Raw genomic sequence first — 25,948 nt, 5'->3', positions numbered from 1 at the left:
TATAGTGTGTATTTAAACCACATCTTTGAAAGGTTGTAGAGAAAGTGGCAGAAATGAAAGGAGTACTGGCGAACATTGCAAAGATCTATGCGGATTTTACTTTTGAGGCAAATCAGTTGGCAGTCAGCGTTCGAGAGAGGGAGGAAGAAAGACTGCGCATCCTGCGGCAGCGGCGGAAGAGAAGGCTGTGGATCCATCCCATCACAACGCATGACCCGTGGTGTTTATTCCACGCTTTACATCGAACTAAGGGAAAACCCTCAGAAGTTCTTCAATTATGTGAGGATGAAAGCTGAAAATTTCAAAATTTTATTGGGCCATGTGGAAGACTGTATACGGAGACGAGACACCCAGATGCGCTTCTCCATATCACCAGCGGAGCGTCTCATGGTGACTATTCGGAAAGTAATTTTTTTTTAAATGATTCTCATTCATCAGACTTATAACTGTAATGTTGTTTTTTGAATTTTTTTATTAATTATTGTCTTTTCGTTTTGTTAACAGATTCCTTGCAACTGGAGAGTCGTTCTCATCCCTCCATTTTCAGTTTAGGCTTGGGATATCCACCATCTCGGGGATCATCAGAGATACCTGCCGGGCAATGTGGGAGTGCCTACAAGTGGAATACATTCCAGAGCCATCACAGGAGAGGTGGCTGGAGATCGCCCAAAATTTTCATCAAATTTGCCAGTTCCCAAATTGTGTTGGAGCAGTCGATGGGAAGCACATAAGGATCGTCAAACCTTCTGGCTCTGGATCACAGTTTTATAACTATAAGAAGTACTTCTCAATTGTGTTGATGGCCATAGCCGACGCACAATGCAAGTTCATCGCTGTGGATATCGGTGCGTATGGACGCGCAAATGACTCACAAATATTTAAAAATTCACCAATGGGGCGTCGTTTGTATGGAGAGACATTTGACTTTCCGCCCCCTAGACCTCTCCCTGGAACCACCGGTCCACCATTACCATTTGTTTGTGTTGGAGATGATGCCTTCCAGCTTTCCCCACATTTGCTGAAACCCTTTGGAAGTAGTGGACTGACCCAGAGGAAGAAAATTTTCAATTACCGCTTAACCAGAGCACGAAGAGTAGTGGAATGTGCTTTTGGCATCTTAACTGCCAAATGGAGAGTCCTGCTAACTGCAACTAAACTGCAGACTGAAACTGTCGATGATGTGGTGAAAGCGTGCGTGGTCCTGCACAATTTTGTTTTATCAAAAGAACAAGTTTCCCTGGAGGATAATGTGTCAGAAAGCACCTTGCGGGATTACCACAACCCCACTTTTCGCAGTCCAGTAGCAGTCTCCAGAATGCGGGACAATTTTGCAGACTACTTCATGTCTCCTGCAGGATCAGTTGACTGGCAGTATGAAATGGTGTAAAAAATTGTTTGCTTTTTACACTTGTAAAAATACCAGTCCAGTTAATGACATCCCTGGAATCAGGCTGCCTGCCACTACACTATGGTGCTGTCAGACTTCATGGGAAAACCTTTGGCACATTCCGTTTCAGAGACTCTCAGGTCTAATTTTTTTTATTATTTTAAAGTAAATTTTATAACCGTTAAGGTACCGTCACACTAAGCGACGCTGCAGCGATACCGACAACGATCCGGATCGCTGCAGCGTCGCTGTTTGGTCGCTGGAGAGCTGTCACACAGACAGCTCTCCAGCGACCAACGATACCGGTAACCAGGGTAAACATCGGGTTACTAAGCGCAGGGCCGCGCTTAGTAACCCGATGTTTACCCTGGTTACCATCGTTAAAGTAAAAAAACAAACACTACATACTTACCTACCGCGGTCTGTCCCCGGCGCTCTGCTTCTCTGCTCTGGCTGTGAGCACAGCGGCCGGAAAGCAGAGCGGTGACATCACAGCTCTGCTTTCCGGCTGCCCGGCGCTCACAGCCAGAGCAGAGAAGCAGAGCGCCGAGGACAGACAGCGGTAGGTAAGTATGTAGTGTTTGTTTTTTTACTTTAACGATGGTAACCAGGGTAAACATCGGGTTACTAAGCGCGGCCCTGCGCTTAGTAACCCGATGTTTACCCTGGTTACCGGCGAAGACATCGCTGGATCGGTGTCACACACACCGATTCAGCGATGTCAGCGGGAGAGCCAGCGACGAAATAAAGTTCTGGCCTTTCTTCCCCGACCAGCGACAGCACAGCAGGGGCCTGATCGCTGCTGCGTGTCACACTGGACGATATCGCTAGCGAGGACGCTGCAACGTCACGGATCGCTAGCGATATCGTCTAGTGTGACGGTACCTTTACACATGCAGAACACATTCTCAACCAAAAGGTGTTTACCCCCCTCCCCTGAACACCTCCCATCGCCCCCAACATTGTTATTCAGAACACCATATCAAAGATACTGTATACGACCGTAAGAAAAACAGGCTGGTCAAGACCAGCTAAGTGGAAATGCACACAGCCGACTGGCATTTGTAAACGCAATGTGTAGTGATTCCATAGCAACTGATACACATCCAACAAGATCCCATCGGGGATGATCACTGGTTACCTCCAAGCCAGGGACCCCATAATTTATCAAAATATTTACTTCTATCACTTTTGCGGTATACCCCTTTTTCCAATGATATGAGGGACTCAACTTGATTAACTCCCAATGCGGTTTTACTTTTTTCGCTTCCCTTTTTTCCAGAGTCATAACATTTTTATTTTTCGGTCAATATGTCCATGTGAGGGCTTATTTTCGCAGGACAAGTTGTACTTTTGAATGACCCCATTGGTTTTACCATGTCGTGTACTCGAAGACGGGAAAAAAAATTCCAAGTGAAATTGCATAAAAAGTGCAATCCCACACTTGTTTTTTGATTGGCTTTTTTTTTTTTTGCTAGGTTCGCTGAATCCTAAAACTGACCCGCCGTTATGATTCTCCAGGTCATTACAAGTTCATAGACACCAAACATGTCAGGGTTCTCTATCTAAATATTCAGAAAAAAAATAAATAAAAGTTGCGCAATTTTCCGTTACCCGTAGCATCTCCATTTTTATGATCTCGGGTTGGATGAGAGCTTATTTTTTGTGTGTACCTAACTGATGTTTTTAATAACATCACTTTTGTCCAGATATGTTCTTTTGAATGCCCGTTATTGCATATTAATGCAATGTCACAGCGACCAAAAATAATAATTCTGGGGTTTTGATTTTTTTTCCTCACTACGCCGTTCAGCAATCAGGTTAATGTTTTTTTTTTTATAGATCGGGCAATTCTGAACTTGGCGATACCAAATATGTGTAGGTTTGAATTTTTTTGTTTTGAAATGGGGCGAAAGGGGTGGGCGATTTGAACTTTTAAATTTTTTTTATATTTTTATAATTTTTTACTTTTGGCATGCTTTAATAGTCCGATCGGCAGTGCTACATAGAAGAGATTATCAGATTGCTTCTATGTAGTAGAATTACTCACTTGCTATGAGCGGTACTCACAGCAAGCCTGCAGTGACAACCATAGGTCTTCAGGAGACCTCTGGCTGTCATGCCAACGAACCAGTGACCCGCGATCACGTGATGGGGGTCACCGGTGAGCAGATTTCTGGCCCGATGGCCGGAAGAGCACATTAAATGCCGCTGCCATCGGCATTTAATGGGTTAATAGCCGCAGGTGGAGGTGGATCGCGATTCCACCTGCAGCTATTCCGGGCACGTCAGATGTTCAAACAACTGACATGTGCCGGGAAAGATGTTGTCTCTGTCGGAGCCCACATCAAAGGGAGAGGAGACCAACATCGGCGTACTATTATGCCCATCGTCGGAAAGGGGTTAAACAAAGAAACTGGACTAAGACGCACTTAATTCTTTAAGAAGTGCACGCCACAAAGAATTAGGACATCTTAAACTTCCATGCGCCTCCAGAAAAATGTACTTCAGTAAGGCACTGGGTAATATTTCAGGTGTACGTTATGCTGGTTAAGTGGCATAACTTCGTAAATTTGCCATGCCCTGTCCATATTGGCATAGCTGGCCATAAGTTGCGTGAAAACGACAATAGTTTATTCTAACACCTTAAAGCAAACCTGTCAGGAGGATTGCGCTCCGTAAACTACAGATACTGTCAGGTTGGAGTCGTTATACTGATTAAAGTGATACCTTGGTTGATTAAATCCATCTTGTGGTGGTTGTTTAATCTTTATTTTTAGGGTTCAGCAAATTATACGCTCGTGCCTTGGGGCGGCCTGTGGGTGGGTCTTTGTGGTGCTCTCCTTAAATATGCATCCTTATATGTATTATGTAAAAGAAGGGACAAGTCAGTAAGGAATCGATAACCTGTCATAAGCCCCCAATATATTATTTTTTTTACATCCAGCAAAATGGTGCCGATGCAGTAGCATCTCTTACGGGTAAATGCTATTGCGCAAACACTGTCGGCACCATATTGCTGCAGCCAAATCTTTTTTCCTCCAGTAAAATGGCGCCTAAGCATGTGCAGTAACATGAATCACTGGCTGGCCGATAGATACTACTGTGCAAGCGTCACAGCCATTTTAAATGGAGGAAAAATATTTTTGCTGCAGCAAACTGGCACCGATTGCACAGTAGCATTATCAGTAAGAGACAGAAGCTACTGTGCAGGCGCCGCCATTTTGCTGAATTTAATTTTTTTTTCTAAGCCAACAATATTATACCCATTATGCAAAATAGGGAGCAGGTCACTGAAGGTTCAGTAACCTGTTATAAGTAGAGATGGGGGACCCCGACACCTACTGTTGGAGCATGCACACTGTACATGGACTTCACAAGGAAGTGAGTGTTACTGTTAGGCCCCTCCACCCAAACATCAGGTGTTTATGCATGACCGCACGGCAAACACTCCTTCTGATCGGCGGTAAAAATCACTGCCGGTCAGACAGCCATGGTTCCCACGCTGTCAAATGACAGTATGTAAGCAGAGCACTACGTAAAGCCCCCCACAGGACGCCCCGAAGCACGAGAATCTCATTAACAGAAAACTGCAAATACAGATTAAACAACCACAAGATGGATTTCATCAACCAAGATATCATTTTAATTAGTGTAACAGCGCCAAGTTGAAAGTGTCTGTAGTTTACCTAGCAAAATCATGATGACAAGTTCGCTTTAAGTACTCGGCCTTTTTTGTTTTTCATTGAATGGTATCAGCCCGCATACAGCATAAAAATTATATTTGACATCAAGAAATTATTGTCTGGGTTACCTGGCTAATCTAGTGAGTAAATACTATTTTACAAGTACAAACTGTCCAAAATATACTAAAAAATTACTTTACCTGGAAAATTTCGTCTTTATGGGACTCAAAAGAATGTAATTTTAGTTTCAGATTACGGAGATCCCACAACGCCACAGTCTATTGATATAGAAAAAAAACAGCATTAATTGGCAGAAAGCAATAAAATCTAAGAGGACAGACAACGGATATTGTGGATTACATTTTGATACTACAAAAAAACTCACAAGGGCGGGCCATTGATTACAAAATATAGGTTTGTTTGTTTTTTTTTATAAGTACCAATTTTTTTTTTATATATTTCTTAATAAACTCATTCAAGACTATGTTGCAAAAATGAGTACACCCCAATGAAATCAAAGCTAAAGTTTGAGTACAAAATGCTAATTAACAAGAATTCAACGACTGGTAAGTAATGATTAAACAGATGTCCAGCGGACAGTTGATTTTAAGAAGGGCATCACAAAGAAAACCTTCTCATTACATGCTGTCAGCAATGGCACCACATGGAAGAGAAATGTTACTAGAACCAATAAAGAAAATGTATTTACACAAAGGTGAAGGCTACAAGATCAGCAAAGCCTTACTTATCAGTCAGAATACTGTAGCAAAAGTAAAAAAGACATTTTAACAAAGATGGAAGTGCAACAATCTCACAAATCCAGACAAATCACAGAAGTTAACTCCTAAACAGGAAAATCTTCTGATGAGAAGGGGAAAAAATCAACATGCAAGTTCAATGCAGTACGCTAAAGTAGTAAAGCCAAAATGGGGCGAGGGTTTCCTATAATACTGAAAATTCAAAGAAGAAAAGCATTACTGCAAAAAGTCGCACACCTACAATAATAAACAGCAATAAACGTAAAATACAAGCTGATTTTATTGACAATTCAAAAGAAAAACACACCACAAACAATAAAAACATAATTAAAAACATAAGCACCATCAAAGACACTCAGGAAAAACGGACCATAGCTCAGTGTAATAAAGTAGGTGTGCGACTTTTTGCAGTAATGCTTTTCTTTGGATTTTCAGTATAGTTTTTATTACTGTTATCGCACCCTCATGGAGGTCTATATATTGTCTATATATTGTATATGGCTGTGCGCCCAAAAATCTAGTTTTGCTATAGGTTTCCTATAATACTGCAGAGGAATAACAAAACAAAACAAAAAAAAGGATAGCACACTTACAATTTACTAGGGCTCATACTAAGAAATATGAAGACTACTAGAACTTTAAACCCATAACCGGAGCTGGGCAAAGTGGAGTCCGCTGGCCACATCCCACCCCCTGGCTGTTCCAGTTCACCTGGCGGACCAAGACAGATAAAGTGCTGAAACAGTGGCCCACAAACGCACCATGCCCTGGCCTACAGTCTGTCAGCTGTCCCCTCTATCCACATCATCATGCAGATGGTAGTCAATACATTGGTGGAGAACAGACACTAGCTCCTTCTTCCACCAGTGCGTGCGGCTCAGCCAGCAGACATTATGTTGTCTTCATCACATCTGCTGTGTGGAGAGTCAGAGCACCATAGATCAGAGCAGTGTCGGAGAGTATGGTTTTTCTTTTCCATATGTCTATGTGATGTTTGCATGTATACATACCGGCCCCATGTGGGGGACTCCTACTGTACACAGACACACTAGCTCCATGTGTGGGGGCTCATACTGTACACACGCCAAGCCAGTGTCCTTGTGTGGGGCCGCATGAGTGCTGCTGGTGTCTGGGAGCTACATTTCATTGATCGTATCATGAATGCAAAAATGTGCTGCTCTATATTGAAAGAAAATGCTACATCACTTTGTGCCCTTGGTAGACGTGCACTTTTCCAACAAGATAATCCAAAACACATCTCAGGCCACTGTTGCATTTCTGAGAAAGAAAGGTGAAAGCAGCACGGTGGCGCAGTGGTTAGCACAGCAGCCTTGCAGCGCTGGAGTCCTGGGTTCAAACCACACCAAGGACAACATCTGCAAAGAGTTTGTATGTTCTCCCCGTGTTTGCGTGGGTTTCCTCCGGGTTCTCCGGTTTCCTCCTACATTCCAAAGACATACTGATAGGGAATTTAGATTGTGAGCCCCAACGGGGACAGTGATGATAATGTGTGCAACCTGTAAAGCGCTGTGGAATATGTTAGCGCTATATAAAAATAAAGATTATTATTAAAGATTCAGTGGACAAGTACAGTCATGGCCTAAAGTGTTGGCACCATTAAAATTGTTCCAGAAAACAAAGTATTTGTACCAGTGGTTTTTATATTGCCCACACCGGTAACTTACCACAGACGAGTTTGAACATGCTTGAAAGTTGTTTACCCAAAATTTTGGATAGGTGCCATAGCGTGAAGTGATGTCCAATTAGCCTTTTTTTGCCTCACTTTTTTGTGTTCCAATACACGCACAGGAAATAAACATGTGTATAACAAAAACACGTGTCACTGCTATAATTTTCTGGGAGAAAAACTTCATTTTCTGGAACAATTTCAAGGGTGCTAACACTGTCAGCCATGACTATGTCTCCTGATCTGAACGCAATCAAATACTTATGGAGAAATCTGAAGGGACAAGATGAGCATCGCTCTGCCATCAAGCATGCATGCTCGAAAACAGGTCATTTTCCAAGAAGGGAAAAAGATGTTGCAATAAGTAGTCAAACTGTTCATTCCATTCCTAGAAAATTTGGTGCGGTCCTTGAAAATCACAGGGGTCATACAAAATACCAGATGTGTTTTTGCATCAACTAATTTGAGTAAAACGGAAGATTGTGTAGTGAAAGTTATATTAACCTTACTATCATGTGATTGGTTAAAAAAGTTATGAAATACAGTACTGTCAATTTTGGAAACTTATGTAGAGTATCATACTGTTGGAAAAGACAGAAAATCATACTCTTGCTTGATCTGATGAGGCTCAGCTAATTTAACCCCTTAGTGACCGAGCCAATTTTTACAATTGTGACCACTGTCACTTTATGAGGTTATAACTCTGGAACGCTTCAATGGATCCCACTGATTCAGATATTGTTTTTTCGTGACATATTGTACTTCATGTTAGTGGTAACATTTCTTCGATATTACTTGCGATTATTTATGAAAAAAACAAATATGGTGAAAATTTTTAACATTTTGCAATTTTCAAACTTTGTATTTTTATGCCCTTAAATCAGAGAGATATGTCACACAAAATAGTTACTAAATAACATTTCCCACATGTCTACTTTACATCAGCACAATTTTGGAAACAAATTTTTTTTCTTTTTTATTAGGGAGTTATAAGGGTTAAAAGTTGCCAAGCAATTTCGCACTTTTACAACACCTTTTTTTTTTTTAGGGACCACATCACATTTGAAGTCATTTTGAGGGGTCTATATGATAGAAAATACCCAAGTGTGACACCATTCTAAAAACTGCACCCCTCAAGGTGCTCAAAACCACATTCTAGAAGCTTATTAACCCTTTACGTGCTTCACAGGAGCTGAAACAATGTGGAAGAAAAAAAATGAACATTTGACTTTTTTTTGCTAACATTTTACTTCAGAACCATTTTTTTTTATTTTCACAAGTATAAAAACAGAAATTTAACCATAAATTTTGTGGTGCAATTTCTCCTGAATACGCCGATACCCCATATGTGGGGGTAAACCACTGTTTGGGCGCACCGCAGAGCTTGGAAGGAGCGCCGTTTGACTTTTTCAATGCAGAATTGGCTGGAATTGAGATTGGATGCCATGTCACGTTTAGAGAGCCCCTGATGTGTCTAAACAGTCCATACTGTTACCGACATACTGATAGGGAATTTAGATTGTGAGCCCTATTGGGGACAGTGATGATAATGTGTGCAAACTGTAAAGCGCTGCGTAATATGTTAGCGCTATATAAAAATAAAGATTATTAATAATCCCCCACAAGTGACACCATTTTGGAAACTAGACCCCTTAAGGAACTTATCTAGATGTGTGGTGAGCACTTTGAACCCCCAAGTGCTTCACAGAAGTTTATAACGTAAAGCCATGAAAAAAAAAATAAATAAATAAATCGCATTTGTTTACACAAAAATGATCTTTTCGCCCGCAAATTCTTATTTTCACAAGGGTAAGGCCTCTTTCACACTTCAGTCTTTTGGCGTCAGTCACTACCGACATAGTGATGGATTGACGGATCCGTCACAATTGTTGCGAAAACGGTTCTAACGGATCCGTTTTTTTGACGGATCCGTTACTTGGGGGTTGTCTGGGAGAAGTATCTACTTTTTGGAGCATGCGCAATTGAAAAAACGGATTGGGGTGACGGATCCACCGAAAAAACGGTTGCGGCGGATCCGTCACCCATAGGCGCCCATTCTATGGAATGGCGGACGCGACGGATCCGTCGCGATCCGCCATTTCGGCGTTGACAAAAAACGTTCCAATGTCCGTCTATTTTCAGAAAACGTCCGCCAAATGTCGACGGATCCGTCGCATGGCGGATGGAACGGACGACCATCCGTCACAATCCGTCACTAATGCAAGTCTATGGGAAAATAACGGATCCGTCAAAAAAAATGACGGATCCGTTATTTGAGGAAAATGGCGGTTTTAGACTGACGCCAAATAACTGAAGTGTGAAAGAGGCCTAACAGGAGAAATTAGACCACAAAAGTTGTTGTGCAATTTCTCCTGAGTACGTCGATACCCCATATGTGGGGGTAAACCACTGTTTGGGCGCACCACAGAGCTTGGAAGAGAAGAAGTGCCGTGTGACTTTTTCAATGTAGAATTGGCTGGAATTGAGATCGGACGCCATGTCGCGTTTGGAGAGCCCCTGATGTGCCTAAACAGTAGAAACCCCCCACAAGTGACACCATTTTGGAAACTAGACCCCCCATGGAAATTATCTAGATGTGTGGTGAGAACTTTGAATGCCCAAGTGCTTCACAGAAGTTTATAATGCAGAGTCATGAAAATAAATATTTTTTTTTTCCCCACAAAAAAAGATTTTTTTTTAGCCCCAAGCATTTATTTTCACAAGGGTAACAAGAGAAATTGGACCCCAAAAGTTGTTGTCCAATTTATCCTGAGTACGCTGATGCCCATATGTGGGGGTAAACCACTGTTTGGGCGCACGGCAGAGCTCAGAAGGGAGGGAGCACCATTTGACTTTTTGAGCGCAAAATTGGCTGTCGAGTTTGGAGACCCCCTGATGTACCTAAACAGTGGAAACTTCCCAATTCTAACTCCAACCGTAACCCCAACACACCCCTATAACCCCATTTCCAACCCGATCCATAATCCTAATCACAACCCTAACGATAATCACAACCCTAACCCCAAAATAACCCTAATCTCAACCCTAAATCTAACACACCCCTAATCCTAATCTCAACCCTAACCTCAAACCTAACCCTAATCTCAATACACCCCTAACCCTAATCCCAACCCTAACCTTAACCCTAATCCCAAACCTAACCCTAATCCCAAACATAACTAATGCCAACCCTAACACTAATACCAACCCTAGCCCTAACTTTAGCCCCAGCCCTAAATTTAGCCCCAACCCTAACCCTTAGGCTACTTTCACACTTGCGTTGTGACATCCGTCGCAATCCATCGTTTTGGACAAAAAACGGATCCTGCAAATGTGCCTGCAGGATGCCTTTTTTTCCTTAGACTTGTAGTCGACAGATGGCCACACGTCGCGTCCGTCGTGCACTGGATCCGTTGTGTTTTGGCGGACCGTCGTCATAAAAAAGTTCAATGTAACCTTTTTTTTTTTTGTACGTCGTGTCCGCCATTTCTGACCGCGCATGCGTGGCCGTAACTCTGCCCCCTCCTCCCCAGGACATAGACTGGGCAGCAGATGCGTTGAAAAACTGCATCCGCTGCACACGTTGTGCACAATTTTCACAACGTACGTCGGGCCAACGCATTGCGACGGCTCCGTACCGACGCAAGTGTGAAAGAAGCCCAACTAGCCCTAAATTTAGCCCCAACCCTAAAATTTAGCCCCAACTTCTCTAGCTGCCGGGTTTTTTTTGCGACCACCGGTAAACAGTTAATTGCCGGCGATCGCAAAACAGGGGTCCGTAAAAACCGACCCCGATCATGTTCTTTGGGGTCTCGGCTACCCCTGGGGGGGCGCTATTCACTTTTTCCACAGCGCAGTTAATTAACGGCGCTGTGGCTTAAGTACCCTTAACTGCCGCTGTTAAAAGGCGTATCGGCGGTCGTTAAGGGGTTAAGTTCTGCATTACAATAGTGCAAAAGCCCCATGAGATTTGTGAAGCTGTACACTCAGCTTGGGGAATTTACCAAGATCCACCGCAGGCTACTCGGTGGTCTGCATTTCCACCGACCAGAATTAGTGGTAAAACAGCAACATGAACACTGGGACCTGCAACTGGGCACCACAGTCAGGTGACTATCACAGCATAATCGGTGACATTATTGATGAACTGCGGAACTCATCTGACCGTGGCAGCCAGTCACAGTGGTCCTGCTGCCGCCGCCTTGATCAGTGATTTTAGCAGCGTAAATGCAGACCACGGATCAACCAGAGATGGACCTGTTGAAAAGTGCTGAAAGATGAGAATATCTTCTGGTGATGATTTTTGAACATACCAAGCCAGCGGGTGAATCTTCGTTTTGCCCAGACAACCCCAAGTTTTTTTTTTTTTAAAGCTTGTTTTTCACATTTGAATTACAATTGTATATGCCATTTAAAAGGACATTCCTTTTAATTTGCATATCTATTGAATGGGCATTGCCATTTCATTAACCCCTTAGTGAGAGCCAATTTGGTACTTAATGACCAAGCCAATTTTTACCATACTGACCACTGTCACTTTATGAAGAAGTTATAGCTCTGGAACGCTTCAACATATCCCACTGATTCGGAGACACTTTTTTCATGACATATTGTACTTCATGTTAGTGGTAATCTTTATTCAATATAACTTGCGTTTAATTTATGAAAATAAGTGGAAGTCTTCAAAAAAATCGGAAATTTTCAAGCTTAATTTTTGTACCCTTAAATCAGAGAGTGGTGTCACACAAAATAGTTAATAAATCACATTTCCCCAATGTCACCATTCTAAAAAGTGCACGCACCCCTCAAGGTGTGCAAAACCACATTCAAGAAGTTTATTAACCCTTTAGGTGCTTCACGAGAACTAAAGCAATGTGGAAGGAAAAAATGAACATTTTACTTTTTTCACAAAAAGTTTACTTTGGAACCAATTTTTTTTTTATTTTCACAAGGGTATCAGGAGAAAATGGACCACAAAATTCGTTGTGCAATTTCTCCTGAGCACACCGATACCCCTTATATGGGGAAAGCCACTTTTTGGGCGCTTAGCAGGGCTCAGAAGGGAGGGAGCACAGTTTCACTTTTTGAATGCAAAAGTCGCTGGAATCAATGGCGGCGCCATGTTGCGTTTGGAGACCCCCTGATGTACCTAAATAGTGGAATCCCCCAATTCTAAGCCCAACCCTAGCTTTAGCTCAACACTAATGGAAATAAACACATTTATTTTATTATTTTTACCTAACTAAGGGGGTGATAAAAGGGGCTTCAATTTACAATTGTTTTTATTTTGATCACTGTGAGGGTCTATCAGCTATCAAAATGAACCAATAGGAAGAATGCGCCCACCATTTTCTTCCAGAAGACGCCGGCCGAGGGACTTCACGGAGAGGGGGGGTGGGGGGGGGGGGGGGGGTTCCCATTTCTCTCTCCTCTGATGTGCGATATAACAGGAATCCGTGTTTCTAGCTCTACATTATGCTGCTCCCAGGTGGAAAAAAACCTTCTAAAAAGGCAGTGACAACTTGGGGCATGTAAATTTGTGATCCTTTGAATGTTGAGATATAAAAGAAATGTGTAAACATTTTTGGGTAAAACTGCTTGTGGAATGGATAACGTACAAAGCCGAAACAACTTGCTTAAAGGGGGTTTCCAGTTACAACCCTGTCCTCTATACATTCTATTGAATTTACTGGGATGCTAACATCAAGAACTGTTATTCACACAGGTCTTGAGGAGCAGTGCTGGAGTCAGACGACTTCAATCATTGTTGGATGAGCCTCATACACATGTGTGTGCGCCTCGCCATAATTCCTACTTCAGTACCTGCTGGAGTAAGAATTGTGGTGTAGTGAACACCGCCGCTTGTCATGATGAGTGGTGTCACAACCTGTCCCAATTCCACCTATCTTGCCGGAGCTGGGAGAAATTAGTGAGAATACAAAAAAATTGCTGAAAATTTGCAAACAATTCATATGATCAGAATCGACATTGCTCATATGGATTAAAGTTCATTGTAATCAGTAGAAAAGTGTACGAGGTGTGGAACTGAGAAGATTAACATCCTAAAACTGTGGTCACACGGTTTATTTTCCTGTGTAGTATTCAAATCAGTACAATCTGTACCAAGTATTACTGTAGGAAAGAAGGATTGTGTGCTCCAGACAAGAAAATATTACCTTGTCTGCAGACCCAGTAGCTAAGATGAACTCACTGTAGGGGTTGAATGAGAGGCAATTGACCTCAGCTGTGTGAGCATCTACAGAATGGCTAGGTTTGGAGGTATTGTTTGATCGTGTGTCCCATCTAAAATAGAGGAAAAAAAAAAAAAAAGTGGGTAATGGATAAACAACTATAAAACAAATTAAACGGTTCAAATTCCGTTATGTGACCTACCAGGAAAAAGCAAGGCTACTTTTATATGGCAGTATTTTGCATCAGTATTTTAAGCCAAAATCAGAAGTAGGTCCAAAACACAGAAGACGTGTAGGTTCCACTCCTACACAGACAGACTAAGGTGGAAAGAGGAGGTTGAGAGATCACACACAGGCACAATCAGTGTCAGGAGACATGATCACACAGGGACTACAGCAGCAAGGACAAGTAGTAAGTAGGTTAGCATTAAAGTGGTAAAAGAGGCAGCAGCATACTGGATCCAGAGATTTTACACACTACAGATTAGAGAGCTAATACTGCAGCCCGAAACTTAGTGCAACTTTCAGAGCAAGTAAAATACGTTGAAATTCCCCCTTTAGCAAAATTGTCCATAGTTTTAGGGTTTTTCATATTCCGATATAGCGATGCATATACGGTAATTTAAATATATTTGCTCAGTCATGAAGGGGTTAGTTCCCAGTTTACTTTTCTACTATTGTTCCAGGAGCCATTACTTCTTTAATTTTGGCATCCGCTTAGCCTTATGAAGGCTTCTTTTTTAGGGGACAAGTTGGAAGTTTAGAATTACACCACTTTACTGAGACAAAAAAAAAAAACAAGTGCAGTGAAATGGTGAAAAAAAATACTGCTGTTTTTATGAGATTTGTTTACTGTGTTTACAGTGCAATAGAAACGTCCTGCTAAAATGCTTCTTCAGGCCAGTATAATTATTGCAATACCAAACTTGTAAGGCCGGCCTCACACTCAGCGTATAAAAATACGGGCCGTAATTTATGGCCGTAATACGCTGAAAAGTCCCCAAAATAGTGGTCCGTATCTCCTCCGTAGGCAGGGTGTGTCAGCGTATTTTGCGCATGGCATCCTCCGTATGTAATCCGTATGGCAGCCGTACTGCGAGATTTTCTCGCAGGCTTGCAAAACCGACATACGGACATACAATGGATCCATGTTCTCAAAAAATCATATATATACACTGAGATATAGATATAGATATAATTTTTTTTTTTTTTTTTTTCAGCGCGAGATAGCAAAAGCCGGCAATAGAATTACTGGCTTTAAAGCTATCTCCTTCCTAAACCCAACATGTGAGACATGGTTTACATACAGTAAACCATCTCATATCCCCATTTTTTTTTTTTGCATATTCCACACTACTAATGTTAGTAGTGTGTATGTGTGTAACGTCCCACGATGTAAATCCATCTGAAGGGGTTAAAATATTTTACAGGCAGGAGCTCTGCTATAATGCAGCTATGCTCCAGCCTGTAAACCCCAGGGAATGAAGGTAATGTAGGTCAATGACCTATAGTTACCTTCAGTCGCGGTGATGCGCCCTCTGCTGGATGTCCTCAAATAAGCTCGAGCGTGGGAACTTTCCTGGAAAGCTCCCAGGCTCGAGTTCATATGAGGACAACCAGCAGAGGGCGCATCACCCTTTATTTTAATAGCTAGACAGCCCAAATTTTGCAAATACACACTACTAACATTGGTAGTGTGGAATATGCAAAAAAAAATTGCCGGCTTTTCTCTCTAACACTGCTGCGTATTTCTCACAAGTCACACTGCTGGTCCGTGTGTAATCCGTATTTTTCTGGCCCCCATAGACTTTCATTGGCGAATTCTTTGCGCAATACGGTGACAAACGCAGCATGCTGCGATTTTATACGGCCGTAGAAGACCGTATAATACGGATCCGTAAAATACGGCTGATAGGAGCAGGGGCATAGAGAAGCATTGTACCGTATGCAATCCGTATTTTCAGCACCTCTCTTACGTCCGTAAAACTCGCTAGTGTGAGGCCGGCCTATGGCTGTTATTATATTTTAGTAGTAATAAAAGAATTTGAGACCCGTAACTATTTTTCTGTTGGTAGAGCTGTGCAAGGGCTTGTTTTATAGAGTTCACCATACTTTGCCGAAGGGTTTGAGAGAGGATACAGTAGCATCATCATACCGTGCATTTGGAGGAATTAACTGTGGGGTACAGTAGTGTGTTTGGGGGTCACTTTTGTTGGCATCAAGATATAGTGATTAAAATGTACTTGGTTTGAGGGACAACCCCTTTTAAACCCTTAGGGATCAGGGTTATTTACGTTTTTTTGTTTTTCCATTTTTTGCTCCCTTTCTTCCCAGAGTCATCATTTTGCTACTTTTCTGTCAATATGGCCACGTGAGGGCTTGATTTTTGCGGGACAAGTTGTTCTTTAGAATGCACCATTGATTTTACCATATCTTGTACTGGAAAATAGGAAAAATATTCAAAGTGCGGTGAAATTGCAAAAAAAAAAAAAAGTGCAATTCCACAATTGTTTCAGATTTTTTTTTTTTTTTGCACCATGTTCACTAAATGCTACAACTGACCTACTATTATGATGCGCCAGGTCATTAGGTGTTCGTAAATACCAAACATGTCTAGGTTCTTCTATATTTAAGTGATGAAAAAAATCCAAAGTTTGTTTATAAAAAAAAAGTCGTCATTTTCCAAGACCTGTAGCGTCTCTATTATTCATGACATGGGGCTAGGTGGCTGCTTATTTTTTGCATGTCTGTCATTTTTATTGATACCATTTTGGAGTTGATATCTTTTCATCGCCCATTATTACATTTTATTGCAGTGTTGCAGAGACTAAAGCAGTTAAGAGAAGAGAGCGTCCTCACTTAAAAAGGTTGTCCAAGTAGAGGACAACCCCTTTAATTGAGGAAGAGGTGCTCCTTCTTGATCTAAATGTTTGGCCCCGAAAAAACAAAAATCCTATACTCACCTCTCGTGCTGTCACCGTTACAGCGGTATCCGAACACACAACCCCAGGGCTCTCGCTAATCAGTGCCAGTGTCACCATCTCCACCTTCAGACAAAAATCAAGCATGAAGAACAAGTCCGGGCTGCTGCCCTCTCACATCCGCTTCATGTTCAATTCAACAGGAGGCGGGGACAGCGACGCCAGCGCTGATTGGATGCCGGGGTCACATGTCACAACAGCACGGGAGTATGTGTGCCGACGGGAACGGCGCTAACCCGGGAGGTGAGAATAACTTTTATTGGGGGCAAGCGAGGGGTATGAGAAGTTTTCCAAGTAGTGGACAACTTCTTTAAGACCTAATTTTTATCACTCCAAAATCCTCAGAAATATCTGAGTCGAAAAATATGGTACCTAAACCAAAAAAAGGAATGCAGCTGCCAATTTTGTTTTGAAGGGGAGCAAACACTGGGAAACATCTGATTAGTTGATAGTGGAGAACAGAGCACAGGGAAGAAATTAGACAGTGTAAAGTAGGCATTTTCTTCCAAACTGGCAATCTTACTAATTCACTTCACATAACACGGTTTACCAGAGGAGTTCAACACGTACGTACATCATAAGTTTCTGGTCATCAGCTACAGATCCAAATAGGGATTCATGTAGTAAGTGCCACGAAACATCTTCCACCACTGCAGTATGTCCTGTAAAAATGGTCTTGGCATCAACCACCTTGCCCTCTTTGGGTACTGCACTGATATCCCACAAACAAATTGTCTGTAAGTCAATCATAAAAAAAAAATATATTAAGTGCCTCAAATTCTGAAGTGTCTTATTCAAAGTAGCTATAAAATTTAATCCAATAAAAAGGCAGAGATTGGGAAATGGGAGACATATCCTGCACTGCTAGTTAGTACCTTACAATAGTGGCTCTGTACATAACATTAGGATTCTAACAATCCAAAAACCATGTTAGATCTAGAACTCACATGGTCATCAGATGCACTGAGAAGGTTTCCACTAAGGTTAGGATTCCAGGACAATCCATATCCTTCCTTCTGGTGACCACGAAGCCGGAGATCAGGGTTACATTCACCTGAAGGATCTATACAATAAATATATAAGGACTATATAATACAAAAGAAAAAGGGTAAACGAGCAAGAAGGATAATAAAGTACAAAATAAAATAGAGTTACTGGATAATTATATAGCAATAAATGTAACCCCTTCAAGGCTTCATTTTAGCATTAATGACCATAGGAACCTCTGCAAAAACTGTAGGAAGACATGTTTTATTGACAGTGCAAGGTTAGATACTGAAATGCAATATGCCACACTTGCATTTACTGGTGAAAACAACCCGGCAATATGATTCTTCAGGTCAGGGCACCTGTGGTGAGGTTTTGAATAAAAAAAAAAAATAAAATAAAAGTTGCTTGTGCTGCCATTTTTCAACACCTAAAACTTTATATTCCCCATCGATTAACCAGTGCTTAGCATTTTAAAGTTTTTAAATACATTTCTCATTCGGTCGCATAGTGTAGCAACTCAGACAAAATAAAAAATAAATCATGGCTACCAATTCCCATAAATAAACCCCACAAAATTTCCATAAAAGTCAAAGGCTGCTCCCTCTCTTAAGTCCCACAAGCTCACTGCCTCGGGGGTAACCCTTGGACTGATCGGTCCTTCAAACCATATATCAAAGACCTTTTCACTTCCTGCCAAATCAAAAATATCTCCCTGTACACACATTGCTTAAACAAGAATCTGCAAAAAACCTAGTGCACGTCCTCGACTATTGCAGCCTCCTGCTTTGTGGCCTCCCCTCTAACACTCACATCCCTCCAATCTATCCTAAATTCTGCTGCCCAAATAATCCCCCCGCTAGTCCTCAGCCAATCCTCTCCGTCAATCCCTTCACTGGCTCTCCATTGCCCAGAGACTCCAGTTCAAAACCTCAGCCACAACAAAGCCTTCCGAAATCCTGTCTCCTCCATACATCTGTGACAATCTCTCGGTACTTTCCTGCACGCAAACTCCGATCCTCACAAGATCTCCTTCTCTACTCTCCTCTTCCCACAATCGCAAGCAAGATTTTTCCCGTGCATCCCACCTACTCTGGGACTCTCAAATCCAACATAACAGATTGTCTCCAACCGTGGAAACCTTCAAAAGGAACCTGAAGACTAATCTCTTCTGACAAGCCTACAACCTGCAGTAACCACCGATCATCCAAGCCACCGCACGGCCAGCTCTACCCTCGCCTACTGTATTCTCCCGCATCCCTTATAGACTGAGCCCTCATGGGCAGGGTTCTCTCTCCTCCAGTACCAGGTCGGTGACTTGTATTGTTCAAGATTATTGTACTTGTTTTCTATTATGCAAACCCCTCCTCACATGTAAAGCGCCATGGAATTAATTGCAATAAAACAATAAATAATAATGTCAACTACAGCAGCTGAGATGCGCAGTTCCAGAATGAGACCAGAATCACCACTATAGTTGAGTTAGCCTGAGATGTCAGCAGCGGGGTTAAAATCCCATATATTTTTTTTTGCTGTGCCAAAAACAGCATCTTACAGCTACAGCAAAGTGGATGAGGTTTATAGAAAGTTCACGCCCACTGTGCAGGTCAGTTTAAGTCTGCAAAATATCTTCAGAATATGCGGAGTTTTATGTGCAAATGTGGCCCACAGTAGTATTAGATGCAGAAAACCACATATTACAAGTGTATATGCATTTCCGCTGCGGAAATGAACTAAACGCATGTAATCCACACTACCAAAAAAGTTAGCAAATATCAAGAGACGTCAAGAACAAAGACGCTTTTAGTGCATGACCTACCAAAGTATCAAAAAGCGATCAGAACGCATGTTAGAAAAAAATTTTTTTCATTTAATAGGTGCAGAAATGCTGCAGAATAATACAGACAAAATACCACCAGTTCCTGATTCATCATCTCCTTGAAAAACTTAGCAGGTACACACATTTAACCCCTTAGTGACAGAACCAATTTGGTACTTAATGACCAAGCCAATTTTTTACAATTCTGACTACTGTCACATTATGACTTTATAGATCTGGAACGCTTCAACGTATACCACAGATTGAGACTTTTTTCGTGACATACTGCACCATGTAAGTGATAAAATTTCTTTGATAAAAACTAGCGTTTATGAAAAAAACAAAACTGAAATTTGGCAAAAATTTTGCGATTTTCAAACTTTTAATTTTTGTACCCTTAACCCCTTTACCCCCAAGGGTGGTTTGCACGTTAATGACCGGGCCAATTTTTACAATTCTGACCACTGTCCCTTTATGAGGTTATAACTCTGGAACGCTTCAATGGATCCTGGTGATTCTGACATTGTATTCTCGTGACATATTGTACTTCATGACAATGGTAAAAATTATTTGATAGTACCTGCGTTTATTTGTGAAAAAAACGGAAATTTGGCGAAAATTATGAAAATTTCGCAATTTTCCAACTTTGAATTTTTATGCAATTAAATCACAGAGATATGTCACACAAAATACTTAATAAATAACATTTCCCACATGTCTATTTTACATCAGCACAATTTTGGAAACAAAATTTTTTTTTGTTAGGGAGTTATAAGGGTTAAAAGTTGACCAGCAATTTCTCATTTCTACAACACCATTTTATTTTAGGGACCACATCTCATTTGAAGTCATTTTGAGGGGTCTATATGATAGAAAATACCCAAGTGTGACACCATTCTAAAAACTACACCCCTCAAGGTGCTCAAAACCACATTCAAGAAGTTTATTAACCCTTCTGGTGCTTCACAGGAATTTTTTGAATGTTTAAATAAAAATGAACATTTAACTTTTTTTCACAAAAAATTTAATTCAGCTCCAATTTGTTTTATTTTACCAAGGGTAAGAGAAGAAATTGGACCCCAAAAGTTGTTGTACAATTTGTCCTGAGTACGCTGATACCCCATATGTGGGGGTAAACCACTGTTTGGGTGGATGGGAGAGCTCGGAAGGGAAGGAGCGCCGTTTGACTTTTCAAAGCAAAATTGACAGGAATTGAGATGGGACGTCATGTTGCGTTTGAAGAGCCACTGATGTGCCTAAACATTGAAACCCCCCACAAATGACACCATTTTGGAAAGTAGACCCCCTAAGGAACTTATCTAGAGGTGTGGTGAGCACTTTGACCCACCAAGTGCTTCACAGAAGTTTATAATGCAGAGCCGTAAAAATAAAACAAAATTTTTTTCCCACAAAAATTATTTTTTTAGCCCCCAGTTTTGTATTTTCCTGAGGGTAACAGGAGAAATTTGACCCCAAAATTTGTTGCCCAATTTGTCCTGAGTGCGATGATACACCATATGTGGGGGGAACCACTGTTTGGGCACATGGGAGGGCTCAGAAGGGAAGGAGTGCCATTTGAATGCAGACTTAGATGGAATGGTCTGCAGGTGTCACATTGCGTTTGCAGAACCCCTAATGTACCTAAACAGTAGAAACCCCCCACAAGTGACCCCATATTGGAAACTAGACCCCCCAGGGAACTAATCTAGATGTGTTGTGAGAACTTTGAACCCCCAAGTGTTTCACTACAGTTTATAACGCAGAGCCGTGAAAATAAAAAAATCTTTTTTTTTTCCCACAAAAAATATGTTTTATCCCCGAGTTTTGTATTTTCCCAAGGGTAACAGGAGAAATTGGACCCCAAAAGTTGTTGTCCTATTTGTCCTGAGTACGCTGATACCCCATATGTTGGGGTAAACCCCTGTTTGGGCACACGGGAGAGCTCGGAAGGGAAGAAGCACTGTTTTACTTTTTCAACGCAGAATTGGCTGGAATTGAGATCGGACGCCATGTCGCGTTTGGAGAGCCCCTGATGTGCCTAAACAGTGGAAACCCCCCAATTATAACTGAAACCCTAATCCAAACACATCCCTAACCCTAATCCCAACAGTAACCCTAACCACACCTCTAACCCTGACACACCCCTAACCCTAATCCCAACCGTAAATGTAATCTAAACCCTAACTGTAACTTTAGCCCCAACCCTAATCCTAACCCTAGCCCTAGCCCTAGCCCTAACCCTAGCCCTAACCCTAATGGGAAAATGGAAATAAATACATTTTTTAAATTTTTCCCTAACTAAGGGGGTGATGAAGGGGGGTTTGATTTACTTTTATAGCGGGTTTTTTAGCGGATTTTTATGATTGGCAGCCGTCACACACTGAAAGACGCTTTTTATTGCAAAAAATATTTTTTGCGTTACCACATTTTGAGAGCTATAATTTTTCTATATTTTGGTCCACAGAGTCATGTGAGGTCTTGTTTTTTGCGGGACGAGTTGATGTTTTTATTGGTAACATTTTCGGGCACGTAACATTTTTTGATCGCTTTTTATTCCGATTTTTGTGAGGCAGAATGACCAAAAACCAGCTATTCATGAATTTCTTTTGGGGGAGGCGTTTATACCGTTCCGCGTTTGGTAAAATTGATGAAGCAGTTTTATTCTTCGGGTCAGTACGATTACAGCGATACCTCATTTATATCATTTTTTTATGTTTTGGCGCTTTTATACGATAAAAACTATTTTATAGAAAAAATAATTATTTTTGCATCACTTTATTCTCAGGACTATAACTTTTTTATTGTTTTGCTGATGATGCTGTATGGCGGCTCGTTTTTTGCGGGACAAGATGACGTTTTCAGCGGTACCATAGTTAGTTATATCTGTCTTTTTGATCGCGTGTTATTCCACTTTTTGTTCGGCGGTATGATAATAAAGCGTTGTTTTTTGCCTCGTTTTTTTTTTTTTCTTACGGTGTTTACTGAAGGGGTTAACTAGTGGGCCAGTTTTATAGGTCGGGCCGTTACGGACGCGGCGATACTAAATATGTGTACTTTTATTGTTTGTTTTTTTTTATTTAGATAAAGAAATGTATTTATGGGAATAATATTTTTTTTTTTTTTTCATTATTTTGGAATATTTTTTTTTACACATTTGAAATTTTTTTTTTTTACTTTTTTACTTTGTCCCAGGGGGGGACATCACAGATCAGTGATCTGACAGTTTGCACAGCACTCTGTCAGATCACTGATCTGACATGCAGCGCTGCAGCCTTCACAGTGCCTGCTCTGAGCAGGCTCTGTGAAGCCACCTCCCTCCCTGCAGGACCCGGATCCGCGGCCATCTTGGATCCGGGGCTGGAGGGAGCAGGGAGGGAGGTGAGACCCTCGCAGCAACGCGATCACATCGCGTTGCTGCGGGGGGCTCAGGGAAGCCCGCAGGGAGCCCCCTCCCTGCGCGGTGCTTCCCTGTACCGCCGGCACATCGCGATCATCTTTGATCGCGGTGTGCCGGGGGTTAATGTGCCGGGGGCGGTCCGTGACCGCTCCTGGCACATAGTGCCGGATGTCAGCTGCGATAAACAGCTGACACCCGGCCGCGATCGGCGGCGCTCCCCCCGTGAGCGCTGCCGATCGCATATGACGTACTATTGCGTCCTTGGGAAGTAAAGCCCACCCCACATGGACGCAATAGTACGTCTAATGGCAGAAAGGGGTTAAATCAGAGTGGTGTCACACAAAACAGTTAAATAAAATTTCCCACATGTCTACTTTACATCAGCACAATTTTTGAAAAAAAATTGTTTTTCGTTAGAACCTTATAAGGGTTAAAAGTTGACCAGTGATGTCAGGAACAACCTCACATTTGGAGTTTTTTTGGGGGGGAGGGGGCTCGGGGTTCAATATAACAAATACCCAAAAGCAACACCATTCTAAAAACTGCACTCCTGAAGGTGCCCAAAACCACATTCAAGAAGTTTAACAACCCTTCAGGTGCTTCACGAGAACTAAAGCAACGTGGAAGGAAAGAAACAACATTTTACTTTTTTCACAAATAATTTATGTTGGACCCAATTTTTATTTTTTTTTATTTTCACAAGGGTATAAGGAAAAAATGGACCACAAAATTTGTTGCGCAATTTTTCCTGAGTACACGGATAGCCTGTATGTGAGGGAAACTCACTGTTTGGATGCATGGCAGGGCTCAGAAGGGAGGGAGCACAGTTTGACTTTTTGAACATAAAATTGGCTGGAATCAATGGTGGACGCCATGTTGATTTTGGAGACCCCCTGATGTACCTAAACAGTGGAACCCCCCCGATTCTAACCTCCAACCCAAGCCCCAACAGAAAAATTGAAACTTTTTTTTAAATTTTATTATTTTTAGATCTTGGCAGGCGCACTGCGCATGTTCCTGATATTTTCTTCCCAGAAGAAGACGCCGGACGTCCAGGGGACAGTATCAGAAGATGCAGGAGGGTCCAGGGACACCGAAGGTACCTGTGAGGGCTCAGGGGACCCCATTTCTCTCTCTTTTTTTTTTTAAGCGGTCGCCGTTATTCCGTGAGCTCTGGGGGTCTCAGCTACCCCCGATAGCCGAGACCCTGGAGAATTTCTGACGCTGGGAGACGCTATAACCTTATTTCTCAGCTCCGTTAAAAAGCGGCGCTGAGGAATAAATACTATTAACTGCTGCCGTTAAAGGCGTATCGGCGGTCATTAAGGGGTTAAGAGAGGTTATGTACACAGACCCTTAGAGCAATGTATCAAACGCTTTCATGCCATAACTCTGGTACACAGGCTTTGAAAACTCACAAAATTAGGTGCAACTTGGGAGAGATGTCTAGATTTTACCACTTTTGGCGTCATTACGGCAGTTTCTTTCAGCTGCATTGAAAAATGGGCAGAGTTGTGGCTGGAAGAAGGTGTTATGCCACCACCCATGTAATTCTTGACGAGCTGGCATTTCCAAAGCCAGAAATCTCACTCCAATACCTGACTAGAATGCGAATTCTTGCACAGCACGCGGAGGCACAGGCAACTCGTAAACGATCCAGATTCATAAAAAGGCATGTACCTCTTTAGGAATTAGGAGCATCTGACTTCAGCACACCCCCTCATTAAGATCTGTGTGAACAACACTGGTCTTCATGAATTGGGCCATTAGTGTTCATGAACCTGCGATTGCTTGATCTACAGGTGCATCTCACAAAAATAGAATATCAGAAAATAGGTATTAGACCTACCGGTAATTACGTTTCCAGGAGTCCATCCTAACTGCACCATGGAGGTCGACTTCCTCCTCCTTACAGGGACAGGAAAACACATGAGGTTAAAAGTACCACACCATGGCTGATGCAACTTAAATTTATTTAAACCGATATCGTATTTAAGACATCATGAACACAATCAGGGAGGGAACTAACCATGCTGTCAGGATGGACTCCTGGAAACAACTACCAGTAAGTCAAATACCTATTTTCCAGGACTTCTCTCCTGACAGCACCATGGAGAATACCAAAGTACCTCCTCAGGGTGGGACCACTGCTTGGAGAACCTTTCTCCCAAGGGAAGTTTGCTGACAACACATCTAATTTATAATGCCTGCAAAACATATCTAGCCTGGCCCAGGTGGCAGCCTTACAAATCTGCTCAACTGATGCCCCCGCCCTTAGCCCAAAAGGTGGAAACTGCTCTCGTAGTGTGGCCTCTTAAACCTTCAGGGGGGTGGGCTGATCTCTTCTTACTCATAGGCTAAGGAGATTGCAGAGGTAATCCATCTTGCGATGGTGGCTTTAGAGGCTTCTTTCCCTTTATTTTTACCCCCAAATAAGACAAACACGTTAGGATCCTGTCTCCAACTACGAGTGGCCTCTAGATATTCAATGACCGCCTGTCTAACATCCAACGCATTAAGGGCCTGTTATTTCTGGTTTGAGAGGTTCTCACGAAAGGAGGGTAAGAATCTCCTGATTTAGATGCTGACAGGACACTACCTTTGGTACGAAAGCAGGGTCTAACTTTAGAATTATGCAATCTTCCCTTATCAGAAGATATGGATCCCGAGTTGAAAGAGCCTGAATTTCCCCTAGTCTCTTTGCAGTAGTAATGGCCACTAAATGCAGTTTTGATGGTCCAGACTGAGACGGACAATCTTTTCCCCTTGTACATAAGGCTCCTTGAAGAGGGCTCCAAGGACCAAATTTAGATCCCAAGGGGGCACCGGCTGCCTAATAGTACAGTAGGTTGCAATCTCCGAATCGCCATGACAAATCAAACTACCCAAGGGTGAGTGTTCAGAGAATAAATAAAAAAAAAAAAATGTACTTAAAGCAGACATCTGGACTTGTGCTAGGTCTAAGCCCTTTATTAAAACCCGCCTTGAGGAAGTCTAAGACCCCTGGGATATCAGGTCTGCCTGTCACCTTCCAGACAGAACCCTTTCCATATTT

General features: G+C 42.0%; 1 protein-coding gene across 1 annotated transcript in view; it reads right to left on the bottom strand.

The window, feature by feature from the left end:
* RBBP4 (RB binding protein 4, chromatin remodeling factor) overlaps positions 1-25,948 on the bottom strand; it is a 43,122-nt gene that overhangs the window by 4,739 nt on the left and 12,435 nt on the right. The window contains exons 5-8 of the mRNA XM_069757053.1: positions 17,638-17,753; positions 17,265-17,425; positions 13,695-13,821; positions 5,274-5,351 (exon numbers count right to left, since the gene is read on the bottom strand). Coding sequence (XP_069613154.1) covers positions 5,274-5,351; positions 13,695-13,821; positions 17,265-17,425; positions 17,638-17,753 — 482 coding nt within the window. The remainder of the gene's footprint in view (positions 1-5,273; positions 5,352-13,694; positions 13,822-17,264; positions 17,426-17,637; positions 17,754-25,948) is intronic.

The sequence above is a fragment of the Ranitomeya imitator genome, chromosome 3 (assembly GCF_032444005.1).
Source record: "Ranitomeya imitator isolate aRanImi1 chromosome 3, aRanImi1.pri, whole genome shotgun sequence".
Classification (NCBI taxonomy): domain Eukaryota; kingdom Metazoa; phylum Chordata; class Amphibia; order Anura; family Dendrobatidae; genus Ranitomeya; species Ranitomeya imitator.
Note: the sequence above shows the minus strand (reverse complement) of the source record. Positions and strands in the feature narration are given on the sequence as shown.